We start from the raw sequence: 17745 nt of genomic DNA on the forward strand, positions 1-17745 counted from the left end.
TCACACGCACAGCAATGATTTTGCTGGCAATATAAAATCAAGCAATATTGTGAATATTGTTTTATTTGGTCACTACCTTTCTTTGATTTTACAATCTTTCAGAGCTGCAAAATTAATCTATTTCTGGTTCTCTTACGAGAGGTTCTCTTGTATTGCGTAAGCTAGCTTACGCTACGGGAAAGATTCATCTTTTCTGAGATATTGAAGCCAAAAAATTATCCTTAATTTTGTATCATTTGTCAACGCAGTGCAGCAACTGCAGACCTTGAACGGGCTAGCTAGCGAGCTCATTGGTTGCTCTGCGGCAACTGCTGCAGCCTATAGAGGAACTTGGGCGAACTCGCGTCCAATGAGAGGCGTCCGCGGGCTTACTGCATCAAAGCCCGCCAAAATGGGCGTGGCTAGAGTGCATATAAGCGTAGTTCGTAGGCTGGAACCCTGATTTTCATCTCTTCAGCGAAGCTCTTCGCATCTCTGAACTGGAAGCCGCGTCGCCGTTCGAGGGGCATCTAACAAGCTTGGACAGCGCTCGAAGAAGCCGGCCGTCTCCGCCACCTTCAGCCATCCTGCGAGCTACGCCATCCGGCGACGTATCCTTTTTTAGAGCAAGCTAGTTCTTAACGAACTTCACAAAAGAGTAACGAGCGTCTTTTTTAAGATGCCTAGCACCACTTGCGCTTCATGCCGTGCCCCTCTCAGCGCCGGAGACCGCCACATCATCTGCGCTCTCTGCCTGGGACTGGGGCATGCAGAGCTCGCCCTCGCTGAAGGCGGATGCGACCTCTGCGAGGAGCTTCCAATGTCGACCCTGCGGGCTCGACTCGAAGCGCTCAGAACCGATGCTGCCGCGCCGCCTTCCGTTCCGCCGCGCAGGAAAAAGCGCCGTTGCCAGAGGCTGCCAGAACCGGTGATAGAAGCGACTGCCTCGCCGGAGCCTCTCCCTCGAGCATCGCTCTCACCCTCCCCCACCCCCCCGGGACGCGCAGTTGCTGCCCAGCGGCCGCACTGCGGCCATCTCGGAGGACGAGGCGGAGGATAAGGGCTGTTCCATCATGGCTTCGGACAGCGAGGAGTGGTCAGGCTCCCACGCCTCCTCCTCGGCCCAGGAATCCAGCAGGACCCGCGCCGGAGTCGAAGGGGAACTAACACGCCTCCTCACACAGGCCGTCGACCGCCTCGGGCTCGAGTGGTCACCGCCCCCTGAGCAGGCTCCCAACAGACTTGACGGTTGCTTTCTTCAGAGCCGTCACCGCGCAACACCCGCGGCCGGGCAGCTCCCTTCCTGCCGGAACTCCACACTGAGCTTGCAAAGTCGTGGAAAGCGCCTTTCTCGGCCAGGATCCGTTCCCACGTCTCCACCCCTCTCGCTTCGGTGGACGGCGCCACCGAGAAGGGCTACTCCTCCATCCCCCCGGTCGAGGATTTGGTAGCAGCACACCTTTGCCCGCCCTCCGCGAGATGGCGGTCTAAGCCAGTGCTCCCGTCTAAGGCCTGCAGAGCGACTTCCGCCTATGTTTGCCGCCTATCTATTCCGCCGCCGGCCAAGCCGCATCTGCTCTGCACTCCATGACCGTCTTACAGATCCTCCAAGCGGACCTTCTTCGGGAGTGGGATGAGAAAGGCAGGCACCCAGAGGCTGTTACAGATCTAAGAAGCGCGACGGACCTCGCCCTTCGCGCCACCAAAGCTGCAGCCCAAGCTCTAGGGAACTGAATGGCCTCGCTGACTGTGACCGAGAGACACCTGTGGCTAACGCTAGCCGACATGGGAGAAGCAGAGTGGCATTGTTGACCGCTTTTCAGAAGTCCAGAAAGCCACCCAAGCCATGAACCTCTTCCTGCCGCGTCGCGCTAGCTCCTCTGCAGGCCGCCCACGTGACCAGCCTCCTGCACGAGCCTCTTCACAGCGCCCAGCTCAACAAAGTCAGACTTCTCAGCGTCGACAGGGCGACCGCCCTCGATCACGCTTAGACAGCCGCCGCAGACTGCCGCCCCCCGCGGGCCTCGGTCTAAGGTTGCGATGAAACCTGAGCAACCGAAGTCCTCCTAGCCTTGTTGAAAAAACGACGGCTCAGTCCCGCCGCGGGCGGACCACCGTCAAAGCTTCGCCCCCTGTCAGTCCCCCTCTCTCAGGCTACTACAGTGGTGGATTCAGCAGCCAACAAGCCGGTGATACTGCCCGCTTGCCTGCACTCAAACGCCGTTTTCACGGCGACCCAAAGAAATCTTGTAAAGAGCAAACATGCCTTGTGTAGAAAATGTGCCCACAATCCAGTGTTCACCTCTACACACAAGCATTACACTTCCCGTGTCCCGATCAGAGCCCACTCACATAAAGCGGACACAGCCCGCTCGAGTATTAGAGTCAATAAACGCGCTCACGAATACGTGCGCGCGCCCATTCTCTGCCCGCTCTGTCACACGGCCAGCAAACACTTCTCTGTATGTAAGTCCCGTGCCCGTGACTATGCTCGCGCATCACTTAACAGATGTGACTCTTTCCCCATTCACCTCAATCGGGAAGTCACTCACAGAACTGTCCCTGCTGTCTGCGAGCAGTCATGCATAAGCACAGTAAGCGCGCTCACACATTCTGTTCAGTGCGCTGTGTGCAGCAATCAGGGCGATTTGGCCATTCACCCTCTAGCGTTATGCTTCAAAGCGTGGGAAGCTATCCCAGGGATATCCAAATGGGTGTTAAGCACAATAAAACAGGGCTATTTGCTACAGTTCGATCGCCGCCCTCCCCACTTCAGAGCGCGGCTCGAAACTATTGTGAACACGGAAGCAGCCTGCATGCTTCGTTCAGAAATAGCAAACCTTCTGTGCAAAAGGGCCATAGAGAAAGTGCCGCCTTTGCTGAGCGAGTCGGGGTTTTACAGCCGTTATTTTCTTGTTCCCAAGAAAGACGGCCTCAGACCAATATTAGATCTCAAGGGTTTGAACAAGGTGCTTGCAAAAGACCGTTCAAAATGCTTACAATCAGGAAACTCCTCGCGCATACGCGCCAGGGGGACTGGTTTATCTCTCTCGATCTGAAAGATGCCTACTTTCAGATTCAGATAAATCCCCGTCACAGGCCATTCTTGAGATTCGCCTTCGACGGCCAGGTTTATCAATACACCGTCCTTCCGTTCGGCCTGTCTTTAGCACCCCGTACTTTCACGAAGTGCATGGATGCGGCGCTCGCACCCCTGCGGAGTCAGGGCTTGCAAATTCTGAACTATTTGGACGACTGGCTGATTATGGCAGTCACATACGGAGCTTCTGTCTCACAGAACAGTTCTCCTCAGCCATCTGAACAGTTTGGGTCTTGCAGTCAATTGGACCAAGAGCTCACTACAGCCCAGTCAGGCAATTTCCTTCCTTGGAATTGCCCAATATTTTTCTCGAAAAGCGAGGACGCGCTGGCCCAGGACTGGCCCAACCGCCCGCTTTACGCCTTCCCTCCCGTCTCACTATTGCCACAGGTAATGCAGAGGATCAGGGAAACGCGTCAGTCGGTGCTCCTCATAGCCCCGCGTTGGGAGAATCAGACATGGTTCCCGGAGCTTACGCAGCTGTCACTGACAGCGCCGTGGCCCATCCCAGTGAGAGCAGATCTCCTCTCTCAAGCTCGCGGCACGATCTGGCATCCCCACCCAGAGCGCTGGGCGCTGCACGCGTGGGTGATCAACGACTACCCGTCGCTCTGCCAGAAGGGGTAATAAACACCATCATACACGCTAGAGCCCCTTCCACGAGAAGACTCTATGTGTCAAAATGGTGCACCGACAGAGACCTGGACCCACGGACATGTGGGGTGTCGTCGCTGCTCGTGTTTTTACAAGAGCTGCTGGATAAGGGCAGATCCCCATCCACGCTCAAAGTGTATGTGGCGGCCGTCGCGGCGTTCGCTGAACCCTGCACGGCCAGTCACTGGGAAAAACGAGCTGGTCATCCGCTTCCTCAAGGGAGCTAGAAGGATGAACCCCGCGCCCCCATCGGTTCCTATCTGGGATCTTTCTATAGTTCTCGAAACTATGAAAGCCCCCGTTTCGAACCGCTTCAATCCGTGGATTTGAAATACCTTTCACTCAAAACCGTTTTCTGACTGCCCTGTCATCAGTGAAGCGTGTGGGAGACCTTCACGCGCTGTCTGTCAGCGCTGCGTGTCTTGAGTTCGGACCAAGTGACTCCAAGGTCATTTTAAAGCCTAGACACGGCTATGTTCCCACGGTGATCGGTACTCCTTTCAGAGCACAGGTCATTTCCCTATCGGCGCTGCCAGCATCCGATAGCGAACGCGGCGCCAATCTCCTTTGCCCAGTCAGAGCACTGAGATTGTATACTGCGCGCTCCGCCTCTTTCAGGCGCTCTGAGCAGCTTTTCGTTTCGTTCGAGGGCGCACCAAAGGTCTCGCCGCCTCGAAACAGACACTGTCTAGATGGATAGTGGACGCTATTGCTGCCGCATATGCATCAAAAGACCTGCCATGCCCGTTGGGCATTAGGGCTCACACCACTAGAGGCATGGCCTCATCGTGGGCATGGTCCAGCGGGATTTCCATTCACAACATATGTGTGGCAGCGGGCTGGGCTTCCCGCTCCACCTTTGTCAGATTTTACAATCTGGAAGTGCCCGCCCTGCAGGCAAAACTACTAGCGGTTTAATACGCTACAGCTCCCCTGGTGAGCTGCACTGATGGAACTCATTCCACACAGACCGGCACCGCCGCTCTGTCGTTCCCTTCCCACTATGTGCTTATGTATTACACACACACACACACACTGGCCCGCACTCTTGCCGGCCAAATATTATTTCCCCACTCACAAGGGCTCCCCCGGGTCCCCCACCCCGGGGCTCATGCAGTGGATGCTTGGCGCACACGGCGTTGACAATGGGTTCCCGTAGCGTAAGCTAGCTTACGCAATACGAGAGAACCTCTCGTAAGAGAACGAATTTTTTCCTAACGTAACCTCGGTTCTCTCTAGATGAGGGAACGAGTATTGCGTAGCCGGCCGTGCTTCGCGCCACGGCGACTTTCGCTTCATTCAATGAAAACCAGGGTTCCAGCCTACAAACTACGCTTATATGCACTCTAGCCACGCCCATTTTGGCGGGCTTTGATGCAGTAAGCGCGCGGACGCCTCTCATTGGACGCGAGTTCGCCCAAGTTCGTCTATAGGCTGCAGCAGTTGCCGCAGAGCAACCAATGAGCTCGCTAGCTAGCCCGCTCAAGGTCTGCAGTTGCTGCACTGCGTTGACAAATGATACAAAATTAAGGATAATTTTTTTGGCTTCAATATCTCAGAAACGATGAATCTTTCCCGTAGCGTAAGCTAGCATACGCAATACTCGTTCCCTCATCTAGAGAGAACCGAGGTTACGTTAGGTAACCGATTCGTTTTCAGCGGTCTCAGATCGGTTTGCGTGAATTGTGAAAGCAAATTGATGTAGGTTCACACATTTGAAACCACCACAATTTATTATACAAATCTACAAACGCTACACAGTATGACAGAAAAGGATGAGATGACAGCGTTTTACCAGATTAAAAAAAAATGTGTGTGAAGTTGTAGTTCTTGTACACTGTAAAAGTTACAGCTGTTAGAATAAACACATTAACGCATGTGATTATTAAAAAAGTTAATTTAAAGTTACATTTACTGTTAATACTGCATAAACCAGCATAAACACTTGTTCACAACACACACACACACACACACACACACACACACGCGCTTCAGTGTCAGTAATGAAATAATGTAGAAAGGACCTCATAATGCTATTTGTTAAACAAAACAAGCCCAGATAGGTCCTGTTATAGAAATTAAGTATTTTTAAGCTTATGTAAGGCACATTTTAATTACCACAGAAGCATGTCAAGTCTTAAATATGACCAAAACGCAGAATGAGAAGCACACTGGTGCTCATGCCCTGACACAAAACATGAATGTGGCTTCACGACTGCTGTAGGAATGCAGCCACAGTTTACAAGCAGATTAATATTGTGGATGATGAGAGTTTAAGAAATGTAATGACCATTGCAATGAAAATACAACCTACAGTGAGGAAAATAAGTATTTGAACACCCTGCTATTTTGCAAGTTCTCCCACTTAGAAATCATGGAGGGGTCTGAAATTGTCATCGTAGGTGCATGTCCACTGTGAGAGACATAATCTAAAAAAAAAATCCAGAAATCACAATGTATGATTTTTTAACTATTTATTTGTATGAGACAGCATCAAATAAGTATTTGAACACCTGAGAAAATCAATGTTAATATTTGGTACAGTAGCCTTTGTTTGCAATTACAGAGGTCAAACGTTTCCTGTAGTTTTTCACCAGGTTTGCACACACTGCAGGAGGGATTTTGGCCCACTCCTCCACACAGATCTTCTCTAGATCAGTCAGGTTTCTGGGCTGTCACTGAGAAACACGGAGTTTGAGCTCCCTCCAAAGATTCTCTATTGGGTTTAGGTCTAGAGACTGGATAGGCCACGCCAGAACCTTGATATGCTTCTTACAGAGCCACTCCTTGGTTATCCTGGCTGTGTGCTTCGGGTCATTGTCATGTTGGAAGACCCAGCCTCGACCCATCTTCAATGCTCTAACTGAGGGAAGGAGGTTGTTCCCCAAAATCTCGCAATACATGGCCCTGGTCATCCTCTCCTTAATACAGTGCAGTCACCCTGTCCCATGTGCAGAAAAACACCCCCAAAGCATGATGCTACCACCCCCATGCTTCACAGTAGGGATTGTGTTCTTGGGATGGTACTCATCATTCTTCTTCCTCCAAACACGGTTAGTGGAATTATGACCAAAAAGTTATATTTTGGTCTCATCTGACCACATGACTTTCTCCCATGACTCCTCTGGATCATCCAAATGGTCATTGGCAAACTTAAGACGGGCCTTGACATGTGCTGGTTTAAGCAGGGGAACCTTCCGTGCCATGCATGATTTCAAACCATGACGTCTTAGTGTATTACCAACAGTAACCTTGGAAACGGTGGTCACAGCTCTTTTCAGGTCATTGACCAGCTCCTCCCGTGTAGTTCTGGGCTGATTTCTCACGTTTCTTAGGATCATTGAGACCACACGAGGTGAGATCTTGCATGGAGCCCCAGTCCGAGGGAGATTGACAGTCATGTTTAGCTTCTTCCATTTTCTAATGATTGCTCCAACAGTGGACCTTTTTTCACCAAGCTGCTTGGCAATTTCCCGTAGCCCTTTCCAGCCTTGTGGAGGTGTACAATTTTGTCTCTAGTGTCTTTGGACAGCTCTTTGGTCTTGGCCATGTTAGTAGTTGGATTCTTACTGATTGTATTGGGTGGACAGGTGTCTTTATGCAGCTAACGACCTCAAACAGGTGCATCTAATTTAGGATAATAAATGGAGTGGAGGTGGACATTTTAAAGGCAGACTAACAGGTCTTTGAGGGTCAGAATTCTAGCTGATAGACAGGTGTTCAAATACTTATTTGCAGCTGTATCATACAAATAAATAGTTAAAAAATCATACATTGTGATTTCTGGATTTTATTTTTTAGATTATGTCTCTCACAGTGGACATGCACCTACGATGACAATTTCAGACCCCTCCATGATTTCCAAGTGGGAGAACTTGCAAAATAGCAGGGTGTTCAAATACTTATTTTCCTCACTGTAAGTGGAGAATAGTTCTTTCAATTAGTCAAACTCTCACTTAGATATTGGAAAACATTTAATGTGACTTAAATTTGTGATATTGTAGTGTATTTCTATCTTTACACTGTGGAACGCTTTGTTTGGAAAATTTTAATAAAGCATTACATTGTTACATATTCTCATTTTTTCTTTCAAAGAATGCATTTTGACAGGAAAAGAAGTATATTTAGTGTCAAATTTCAGCACTTTCAAAATCTGCAATTAATCAAAATTAACAAAAAAATTATACGATTAATCACAATTAACTTAAAAAATGATGCAATTAAAATTTTTTTATCGACTGACAGCACTAGTAAAAATACATATAGGTAAATAATGCTTTTGTAATAACAGCCATTATTGTATACTGGCAAATAATTTTGTGAAAAACTGTGGAAAACATTTCCTTCATTTCCTTAAAAAAAAAAAAAAAAAAACTTTAAAAGGAATATTCCGGGATCTATACAAGTTAAGCTCAATCGACAGCATTTGAGGTATAATGTTGATTACCACAATAAATTATTCAGACATCCTTTCTTTAAAAAAACAATCAAGGTTATATTGAGACACTTATAATGGAAGTGAATGGGGCCAATATTTCAGGGGGGCTGGTTGACCCTGCTAGTAGATGCTGGAACTACACACTCCGATGCTTTACATTTCACTATTGACGGCCATTCAAAAACAACCATGTATTCTGACGAAATTCACAGTACTTGTTTTTCCCAACTTGTTTTTGGGCAACTGAGCACCGCAATAGAGATGAATGGGAATGCTAACTGATAGGTCTCTCCAGGTATTTTAGATCTCCTTGCAATTTTTGGAGGGTTTTAAAGGCAGATATGTGAAGCTTATAATTTTATAAAAGCACCTTTCTTCTGTTAAAACTCATGAATTATTTGAGCTGTAAAGTTGCATAAATCCTAATTTTTACAGTCATTTGAGCATTTGACAATACATTGTCATGGCAACGAAGTTGTAAAATTGGCTATAACTTTATGTAGAAAGTGATTTTATCACACTAAAATCATGTTATGGTGCATTTTGATTATGTCTTGTGGCTATACTTTTGAAACGGTGAGTATTTTGATATTTACGGAATGCCCCATTCACTTTCATGGTAAGCGCCACACTGGAACACAGATTTTAGAATTTTTTAAAGAAAAGGAGGGGAGGCTCAAAATACATTTTGTGTCGATCAATGCCACAAATGCTTTCAATTGAGATTAACTTTTCCTTTAAGCAATTTTGGAGCAAATACATAATTTTAAAGATCTATACCAAATATAGTCAATAGGCTGAAAAACATTGAGATATAATTTTTGTAGACATATTGCACAGCAATAATAGCAACATACATTACAGTGACATGATGACGTCCAGCGACAAAATCACTGACAGTGTGACTGGGGCTTGAGAGAGAAAGAGGAGGGCGAAAGTTTACCTTTCCAAAGCTACCCTTGCCCAGCACCATGAGAAAATTGAAGTCAGACAGTTTCAAGCGGTCTCGGTTGCCATTGCTGTCAAATTTGGAGATGGCGTTGGAGGAAGAGCCGTCTGTTTTGGTGGGACCCATTTTAGCTCTCTATTAGGAAAAAGGAAAAAGAAACAATCAGCTTGCAGTAGAGTGGTATTGGAGACAACATAGACACACACAAACAAACAAACAAACAGAGGAATGAGCCAGAGCATGACATGACTGACATTCCTTGCTTGTTTCTTCTCTGTTGATGTTACTGAATTTCTTAAGCAGTTCCATTCATCACCCCTCCTTTCTAAATCTGTCAAACACATGATTCAGCAAACACTGTGTATATCTGTCAACCCAAGCGCAGATTAAGCAAGTTTTGCTTATTGTGTGTGTGTGTGTGTGTGTGTGTGTGTAAAAGACTGTGTATTTTTAATGAGAATAGAGATATTAAATATGTCTTTGGCAGCATTTGCCAAACTGCTCTAAAGTGTTTGTTTGACACAGAAAAAGTGGGTGCGTGTATGTTAAACTGTGACTGTGTGTGTGTGTGTGTGTGTGTCGCTCTTCCTGGGTGAACGTTTAGTATTTGGCAAGGATCTCACAGCTCAAGCTGGTAGGCTACAGAATGACAGACGGCCTGTGTAAATGTCTGTGGTTCCTTCTGTGTTAAGTGTGTGCGTGTCACAGGGCACAGTCATTAGGCCCGTCGGCTGTAGGCTGAGGGAAAGTGTGTTGCCGATTTCTTTGTTCACCAACTTTGTCCTTCACAGTCCACTGAGAGCTGATCCATTATCTACAGCTGTGAGCCAATTACACCTACTGTAACAGGTTACTCACACACACGCACGCACTCACACACACACACACACACACACACACACACACACACACACACACACACACACACACACAAAAATACACTAAAAGCTTTTCTCATTCACAACACGTTTAGACAGCAATTGGGCTGACATACGAGACACAAATGAGTGTCTTTACTCTTTGCATTGCATTGCATTGCATACACACACACAAAGCAAACAATCTTAATCTTAAGGGCCGTTCACACCAAACATGTTTTTGCACTTGTATGGGCTCTTTTTCCATTGTTTTTCTATATAAACATGCACTAGGACATCTTTGAACGTTTTGCCACATCCACCTGATTTTTTTCTTTCTTTTTTTTTTCAGCCTCTCGAGCATGTTTTTTTTAAAATGGTGTGTCAGGTAAAAACTTTTACCTTTTAAAAGAAAATTTTGAGACACCTGCTTTCTGTGTTGAGCCACACATTTCTTTTTTTTTCATCATCATCTTTGTCTTGTTCTCCAGAAAAAGTAATTAAACATCTTCAAAAGGACACATGAAATTCTGGAGACGGAGCAACTTATTACATTTTCACCAAATATATATTTTTAAAAAAATAACATTTATGGATGAAACGTTCACAATAACAGCAGGAAAAAGCATTTAAGTAAATAGGGTACATTTTCTGTCAAAATTTAAAACAAGTAAAATTTACCTGAGAAGTAAAAGTGTACAAGGGGCCGTTCACACGTTTTTATACGTAAACACACAGCCAAGATGGACATCTTTGACCATTGTGACACGCATCACAGTTTTTCAGCATTTCGTGCAGGAGCGCAGTGTTTTTTAGATGCCTTGTCAAGTTAAAAAGAATGTCAACTTTTATGAACACATCTCGGGACACCAACATTTCATTGCGCTGCATCTAGGGTTTTTTTTGTTGTTGTTTGGTCTGAATAGTCCCTTAGATATTTAAAGAATTTCCCAGGTTAAAAACAGCATTGACAGCAACTGTGGCATGCTGTTGATAACCACAAAAAAAAAAAAAAAAAAAAAAAAAAACATCAAGAATTGTGTTTGCTGTAATGAAAAACAGTGAAAGAAACTGCACATGTAAGGTTGGTCAGCGATTTTTTATTACACTAGTCTCATGTAACTTATGGTTTAGGCATGAATAAAAAAATATTTTCTGATTGTAAATGACAGCATGTCTCAGTTGATAGAGATTAACTTGTATTTAACCCAGAATATTCCATTTAGAATTGTTTCTTAGAGAATGCATCATGAATATAAGTCTATGTTGTCTCGTTTAATTGACATATTTTTCACTTGTTTTAAGCATAAATCTCACTAATTTAACGTCGCTGATTTGACTTTTTATTTTCTAACATCTCAAAACCCTTAAACATGACACTTAGATCATGTAATGTGTAAGAAGAGGCTTAAAAAATAAAAATTTAAAAAAAAAAAACGGGAAAGTAAATTACATTTAAACACCTTAAAAATCATTCCAAATGAAATTCTGCATGACTCTTAACTTTACCCATGATTCCACTGTTATTTCCCAGCAGAATTAGTGTGTAGGATTTTCACAGAATTACTGTGTCCCCTCGGCCCTTCCCACACACTCCTGATTTGCTGCCCTCTCTCTCGCAGACTCTTGGAGTACATTCAACTTTAATTTCCAAATTGCTGCCATATTGTCAGGCTGGCATGCAGCTCAGTCTAGCATAGAATTCCATTAACCCACTCCCTACTGTTCAGACACCACACTTCACACTGTCCCTGCAGACAACAAACAGCCTGAATAAGTCTGCTGCCCAGCGTTCAGCCTCACTCCCACACCTCTTTCTTTCTTTAAAGGAATAATTCTACCAAAAATGAAAATTCTGTCATAATTTACTCACCCTCATGTCATTCCAAACCTGTATGACTTTATTCCATGGACATGATGGGTGAATTTTAAAAAAATATCCTGGTCAGTCTTTTCTCATATTATAAAAGTGAAAGAGGACTGGGGCTGTCAAGCTCCAAAATGACAAAAAAAAGCACCATTTAAATATCGAAAAGTGGTTCATATGGCTTGTGTGCTACAGTATATTCCAAGTTTTATAAAGCCATACAATAGTTTTGTGTGAGAAACATACCGAAATCTACAGTTGTCATTCACTGAAAATCTTGATATCTGCACAAGCTCTCAGAAGTAGCGATGTCCAATTTGAGGATGACATATTTTCAATATTTGCAACTATTCAAAATTCACAAATAAGAATGTTCCATTTCTAGAATCACAGACCCAATGATCTGGTCGCAGTGATTAACAGCTGCAGGGAAAGATAATCAGTGAATAAAGATTTAAATTTCAGCCAGTTCCTCACACATAACTACCACCCAACTTCAAAAGACGGATGGTCGAAACTTTTATAGTGCCCTTTTTGTAATTTTGAAGCTTGACCACCTCAGTCTTCATTCACATTCAATGTCACAGAAAAATGTGGCCAAGACATTTAAAAAAAAAAATGCACCTTTGGTGTTACACGGAAGAAAGTCATATGGATTCAAAGCTACATAATGTCATTTTTGGGGTGAACTATTCCTTTAATAATCTCCATAGCTCATCCTCTGTTCTGTGCCACAGTCTCTCTTTCTCCCTCTCTCTCAGTCTCTGAAGGTCGTGGTTCTGTAGCTCTGTGGGCAGGGACATGTGGGCAGGGACATGTGGCCGCTGGGGAAAAGCCATCTGAGAAACTCTGTCTACCCGCCAAAACCACGAGTTGAGTGGCGGCATTGATCTCGGCATGTACGCACACACATACCCTTAGATGTACATGCACACACAAAATGCTCTCCACGTCCTCCTCCACCTTCATCGATTGCTGGGCGTGAGCGAGCGATTAGCTCTGTATCCAGCAGAGATCCTCATCACTGGACAAAGGCAGTGTTTCTTTTGTTAAAAAAAAAAAAACCATCTGCTCTGCAATAAAACCACATGCACACACGCTCATGAAGATAGGCTATGCAGTATCACAAGCTCTGCCTGACCCAGTGGCAACAACTTTTATTTGTCTGATCCAGAAAGGACAGGATGGATGTGAGATGGGAGGAGAGAGAGAATTGGTGGTGAATAAAAAGGGAAAGGAGACAAATGCTAATGTGGGTAGATATCCACTGAGCTGAATTCATCGCTTTCAACACGCTCCACTGCACACCAATACTGTCATTTCTGTGCAGCAGTGTGGATGGAGTGAGAAAGAGAGAGAGGAAGACAAAAAGAGAAAGTAATTTCTTCATAGTGGTAAGAAGTGTATGGAGGTGGGCACGTCCTGACAGGTCAAATTACTGGTGAATAAAAGTTGAGGAGATGCTATCAACATGTGGACAGCTTATTAAGTGAGACATCCTAAGAGTTCGGATTACCCCTGTGCTACATCTAATGTTCCACACAGATACTATATAAACACCAACAAACAAAAAACCACCAGATGTGTTACAGTTCAGGCTACCAACATGCCTAGAAAAATACTATAAGGCTGAAATGCCCTGTTGGGGCAGAGATTTACCAACAGAAGCCACATTTTTTTTTTTCCACATTAAAGGAAGAAACGTGTACTCATCAAGGTGTAAGGAAATATTGTATTACTTTTTCCTTAATGGTTACAAAACATGACAATGAGTCAATTAATCAAATGTGGTAGTCCTTTCCAATAAGGCTGTACACGTAAACATTTAACTTGGTCAATGCAATTACAACATACTTTTTTTTTTTTTTTTTAATGTATGAAACATTTTCAAGATTCAAGGTTAATAAATATTAAAAAATACTGTTCGATATTGGTTAATGATACCTAATGCATTAATGTTAACAAATAAAACTTTATTGCAAAATTTTACATCAAAATCTTTATTAATATGCAGTTTCATAAAAAGGCCAAAACATATCAAGTACATATCAAGATTTATATATTTTTTCCTTTTATTGAATATTGATGGAGAAACATAATTTGTGTGAAAAATAAATAATAACGAAAGGCTATTTAAATATTTGTATATACAAATACTTGCGAAAGGCAATAATTATAGGGTACAAGTTGTCAACTTAGGCAAATACATTTCAGAAAGCAAGATAATTTTTTTTGAGTAACAAAATAAGATGGTACTTATTCAAAACAACCACTTCAGAAAAGGGTTCAACATTTTCTGTTAATTTCAATTAAATTTGGCATTGTATAACATCTATAAACAAATGAATATCCACTGCGATTGGATCAGTCAATGTGAGACAACTTTTAACATTTCTCATAACAAATCTATTCGCCCCACTTCAGAAAAAACTAAGTGTTTTATTGGGGCCTTCAGCCCTGCAACAGTATTTCCCCAAAATACTATCCTTTCACTTATTGGACAGTTATTAAAAAACATTTGATTCAATCACCTTGAACAAAACTGAACATGATAAATAAGTATTTTGTCTAAAAATAAATGTGATCATTTCAGGGTTTCTCATTAGCTAAATAAATTTGCAACATTTTAAATATTAAATTTTAATAATACCTTAAAATAAAACTTCAGATAATGCACGCAGTGATCTCATGGATCAGGAATATTTTGCGGTTTATATTGACAAACAGGTGTTAAGGAAAATACTGTGGTAGTTTTTGTTAATAAAAAATAAAAAGTGCCTTTTATATAGATATATATATAGAGAGAGAATTACATAATATACATAACAGTTCTGGACAAAACGTCAGGTCCATAGAAACATTTGTATCCATAGAAAATGGGAGTTTATCCAAAATGAGTGTGAGATAATGAGTCATTTCCCCGTTTCTGTTTTCATGCTGGGCCAAATCTGGCTGCAGCTTATGACAAGGGAACAAAAGTTGAGCTGAGGGTACCTCTCTGAGTGTCGTGTGATGTGGGTGTTCTGGCCCTACAGCATATGAACAGGACTGACCAACTCAGTTACTGACATCCTGAGGGAGGCCTGTCGGTCAGTCTGCGTTTATGTGTGTGTGTGTGTGGAGCAGTGCAGACAGGTAGCCTGATACAAGCCTGTCCTTAATGAGCTCAATATGCACACCTACAGGCCAATCCTTCAACAAAGTCTTTCAACAAAGACCTGCACTGACCACAAAAACCTCAGAGAGAGAGAGAGAGAGAGAGAGAGAGAGAGAGAGAGAGAGAGAGAGAGAGAGAGAGAGAGAGAGAGAAAACTGACTCAATAGCTAAAATGTAGGGCTAATATCTCTTTATTTTTCAGCCTTTGACAATATATGTGTATCTTATGTACTTATTTGCAGTATGTACAATAATTGCTTTTAAATTGATTAAAAGGAATGTTCAGGGTTCAATACAAGTTAAGTTTAATAAGATTCATTTGTGGCATATTGATAAACACAATAATAATTTTGACTTTCTCCTCTAGTTTAAAAAAAGCAAAAATCTGGGTTACAGTGAGACACAATAGAAGTGAGTGGGGCAAATCCATAAATGTTTACCCTTTCAGCTCTAAAGTTGTTTTTAAAGATGTCCTGTTTTAGTGGCACACCCAAAAATTAAAGGCTTATAACACGACAAAAAGTGTTTGGTATCATATTAAAGAAAAATTTTCAAATGTTTTAATGATATATATTGATACATACAACACACTGCTGAAAAATCACACAAAAACAAAAATCACTTATTTTTGTGATTTGACACTACATATTTCAACAATAGGTATAAATAAGGTAGCTCCAAAAAATGCTTTTGTTTTGTCCTCAATCATGTCAACTGTATCGGAGAAAATTATTGTGCTGTTATGACAAAGCAACCAAAAGTTATAGCATTACACAAATAATTATCATAGTGTCCAAAGAAATCTCCATGTGTCCAAAAGCCTCTCCAAATAAATAAAACATTATATTGTACAAAATAACTAATCACACATGCAAACACAACAAAGACTAAAGGTTTGCATAACATGCAGACATGATTTTAGAATTGAAATTCATAGAACGAGTGCCTTTTGACCCTGAATCATTGAGTGTATGTCATTTTCTTGGTGCCATCTCCTAGTGGCCATATGTAACGTTGTGCTTTGTGTGGATAATCGAATGACCTATGCATTCGATTACCTTGTGTGTGGGTTTGTTTGAAAGACAATCACATCATTGAAGTAATGTTATGTTATATTTTATGTTCTGTTTATTTTTCTTGAAGTTATATGCGAAAATGAGGCATATAAGCAACACTAACATAATTGCCAAAGACATATTTTTGTCTGTGTAAAATAAAGAGACTGGTAGTAATCTACTCTTTGAGAGCTTTCCAACAATATATAACACATTTATTCATAAAAAATATTCTCTGTTTTAAGTCAGTTAGGGTCACTACTTTATTTTAAGAATGTAAAATGTCAGAATAATAGTAGAGAGAATTATTATTTTAGCATTTTATTCCTTTCATCACATTCCCAGTGAGTCAGAAGTTTACAAACACTATTATTAATTGGTAGAATTGCCTTTTTATTGTTTAACACGTAAATGTTTTGGGTAGCCTTGGGTAGCCAATAAGTTGCTGGAATTTTGGGCCATTCCTCCAGACAGAACTGGTGGAACCGAATCAGGTTTGTAGGCCTCCTTGCTCACACATGCTTTTTTCAGTTCTGCCCACAAATTGTCTATCGGACTGAAGTCAGTGCTTTGTGATGGCCTCTCCAATACCTTGACCTTAAAATAATCCACAGGTACACCTCCAATTAGCCAATATGCATGTAAATCAGCCAATAGGCAATTCTAATAGACAAACGCTAATTGGCTAACTGCCAAAAGACTTGACATAATTTTCTGGAATTTTCCAAGCTGCTTAAAGGCATAGGTGTATGTAAACTTCTGACCCACTGGAATTGTGAAACAGTCAAATAAATGTTAAACAATCTGTCTGTAATTGCAATATGTGTCACCTATTTTGGTTAAAAATAATGAAGTTTAAAAATGTAGATAAAAATAAAAAGAAATTCCACTGAATATTTTGCACTGATTTAACTCTAGAAGCAATGATATTTGATCATTTGCATTAATACGCACCAAATTAACAATATGTATAGTAATAAAAATAAATATTTACCGACATATATTTGTTAGCATTTTAATATATCAAAAATGGCACATACACTCTTCCATTCACATTTTTGAGTCAAACAAATCTATGAACCAGAGTTTTGAACTGAAGTTATTGAAATTAATTCACAGAAATCAATTTAACTTCCCAACTCTTACAATGCTTTTGCTACTGAAGTTATTAAAACATGTCTGAACACTCTGCATATTCAAGAGTCATAAGTTAAGGAAGGTTTGTGAAACTAGTCTAATTTAATTAATCTAATGTTTCTTTATGAAACTTAATGGCCAAAAAAGGACATTAAAATCATTGCATCAATCACAATGTTGCTTAATTTTATACCAGCAGTAAAATTATTGCAAATATATTGAGAATATCTGATATGTCTTACTTCTCCTGATGCGCCAAATAAAGCCTAAATATTTTCCCTTAAATACATTTACACCCTCAAAACATGCTTGGAACACAGCGTCATTCATCCTGAGCAGCAAAAACAGAACAACAAAGATCTGAACTAGACACCAACTGTGATGCTAATCATTGCGAAAATTAGTCAAATGTACCTCACCATGTCAGACAACACAGAGAAAGAGAGAGGCAAAACAATTAAAAGAAAAGGAGTGGAAAAAAAGACTAGATGTTCACCCAAACATTAAAGTTCTAATAATTTTTCACCCTCATGTCATTCCAAACCTGGATGA

At 42.1% G+C, this 17745-nt stretch overlaps 1 protein-coding gene across 2 annotated transcripts in view; it reads right to left on the bottom strand.

Annotated features, from left to right (window-relative positions):
- The window catches only part of LOC127653093 (protein kinase C beta type), a 231503-nt gene that overhangs the window by 75595 nt on the left and 138163 nt on the right, over nt 1-17745 (bottom strand). For both annotated transcript variants that reach the window (XM_052139605.1, XM_052139604.1), the window contains exon 9: nt 9115-9255. In XM_052139605.1, the coding sequence (XP_051995565.1) occupies nt 9115-9255 (141 nt within the window). The remainder of the gene's footprint in view (nt 1-9114; nt 9256-17745) is intronic.

The sequence above is a fragment of the Xyrauchen texanus genome, chromosome 12 (assembly GCF_025860055.1).
Source record: "Xyrauchen texanus isolate HMW12.3.18 chromosome 12, RBS_HiC_50CHRs, whole genome shotgun sequence".
NCBI lineage: Eukaryota > Metazoa > Chordata > Actinopteri > Cypriniformes > Catostomidae > Xyrauchen > Xyrauchen texanus.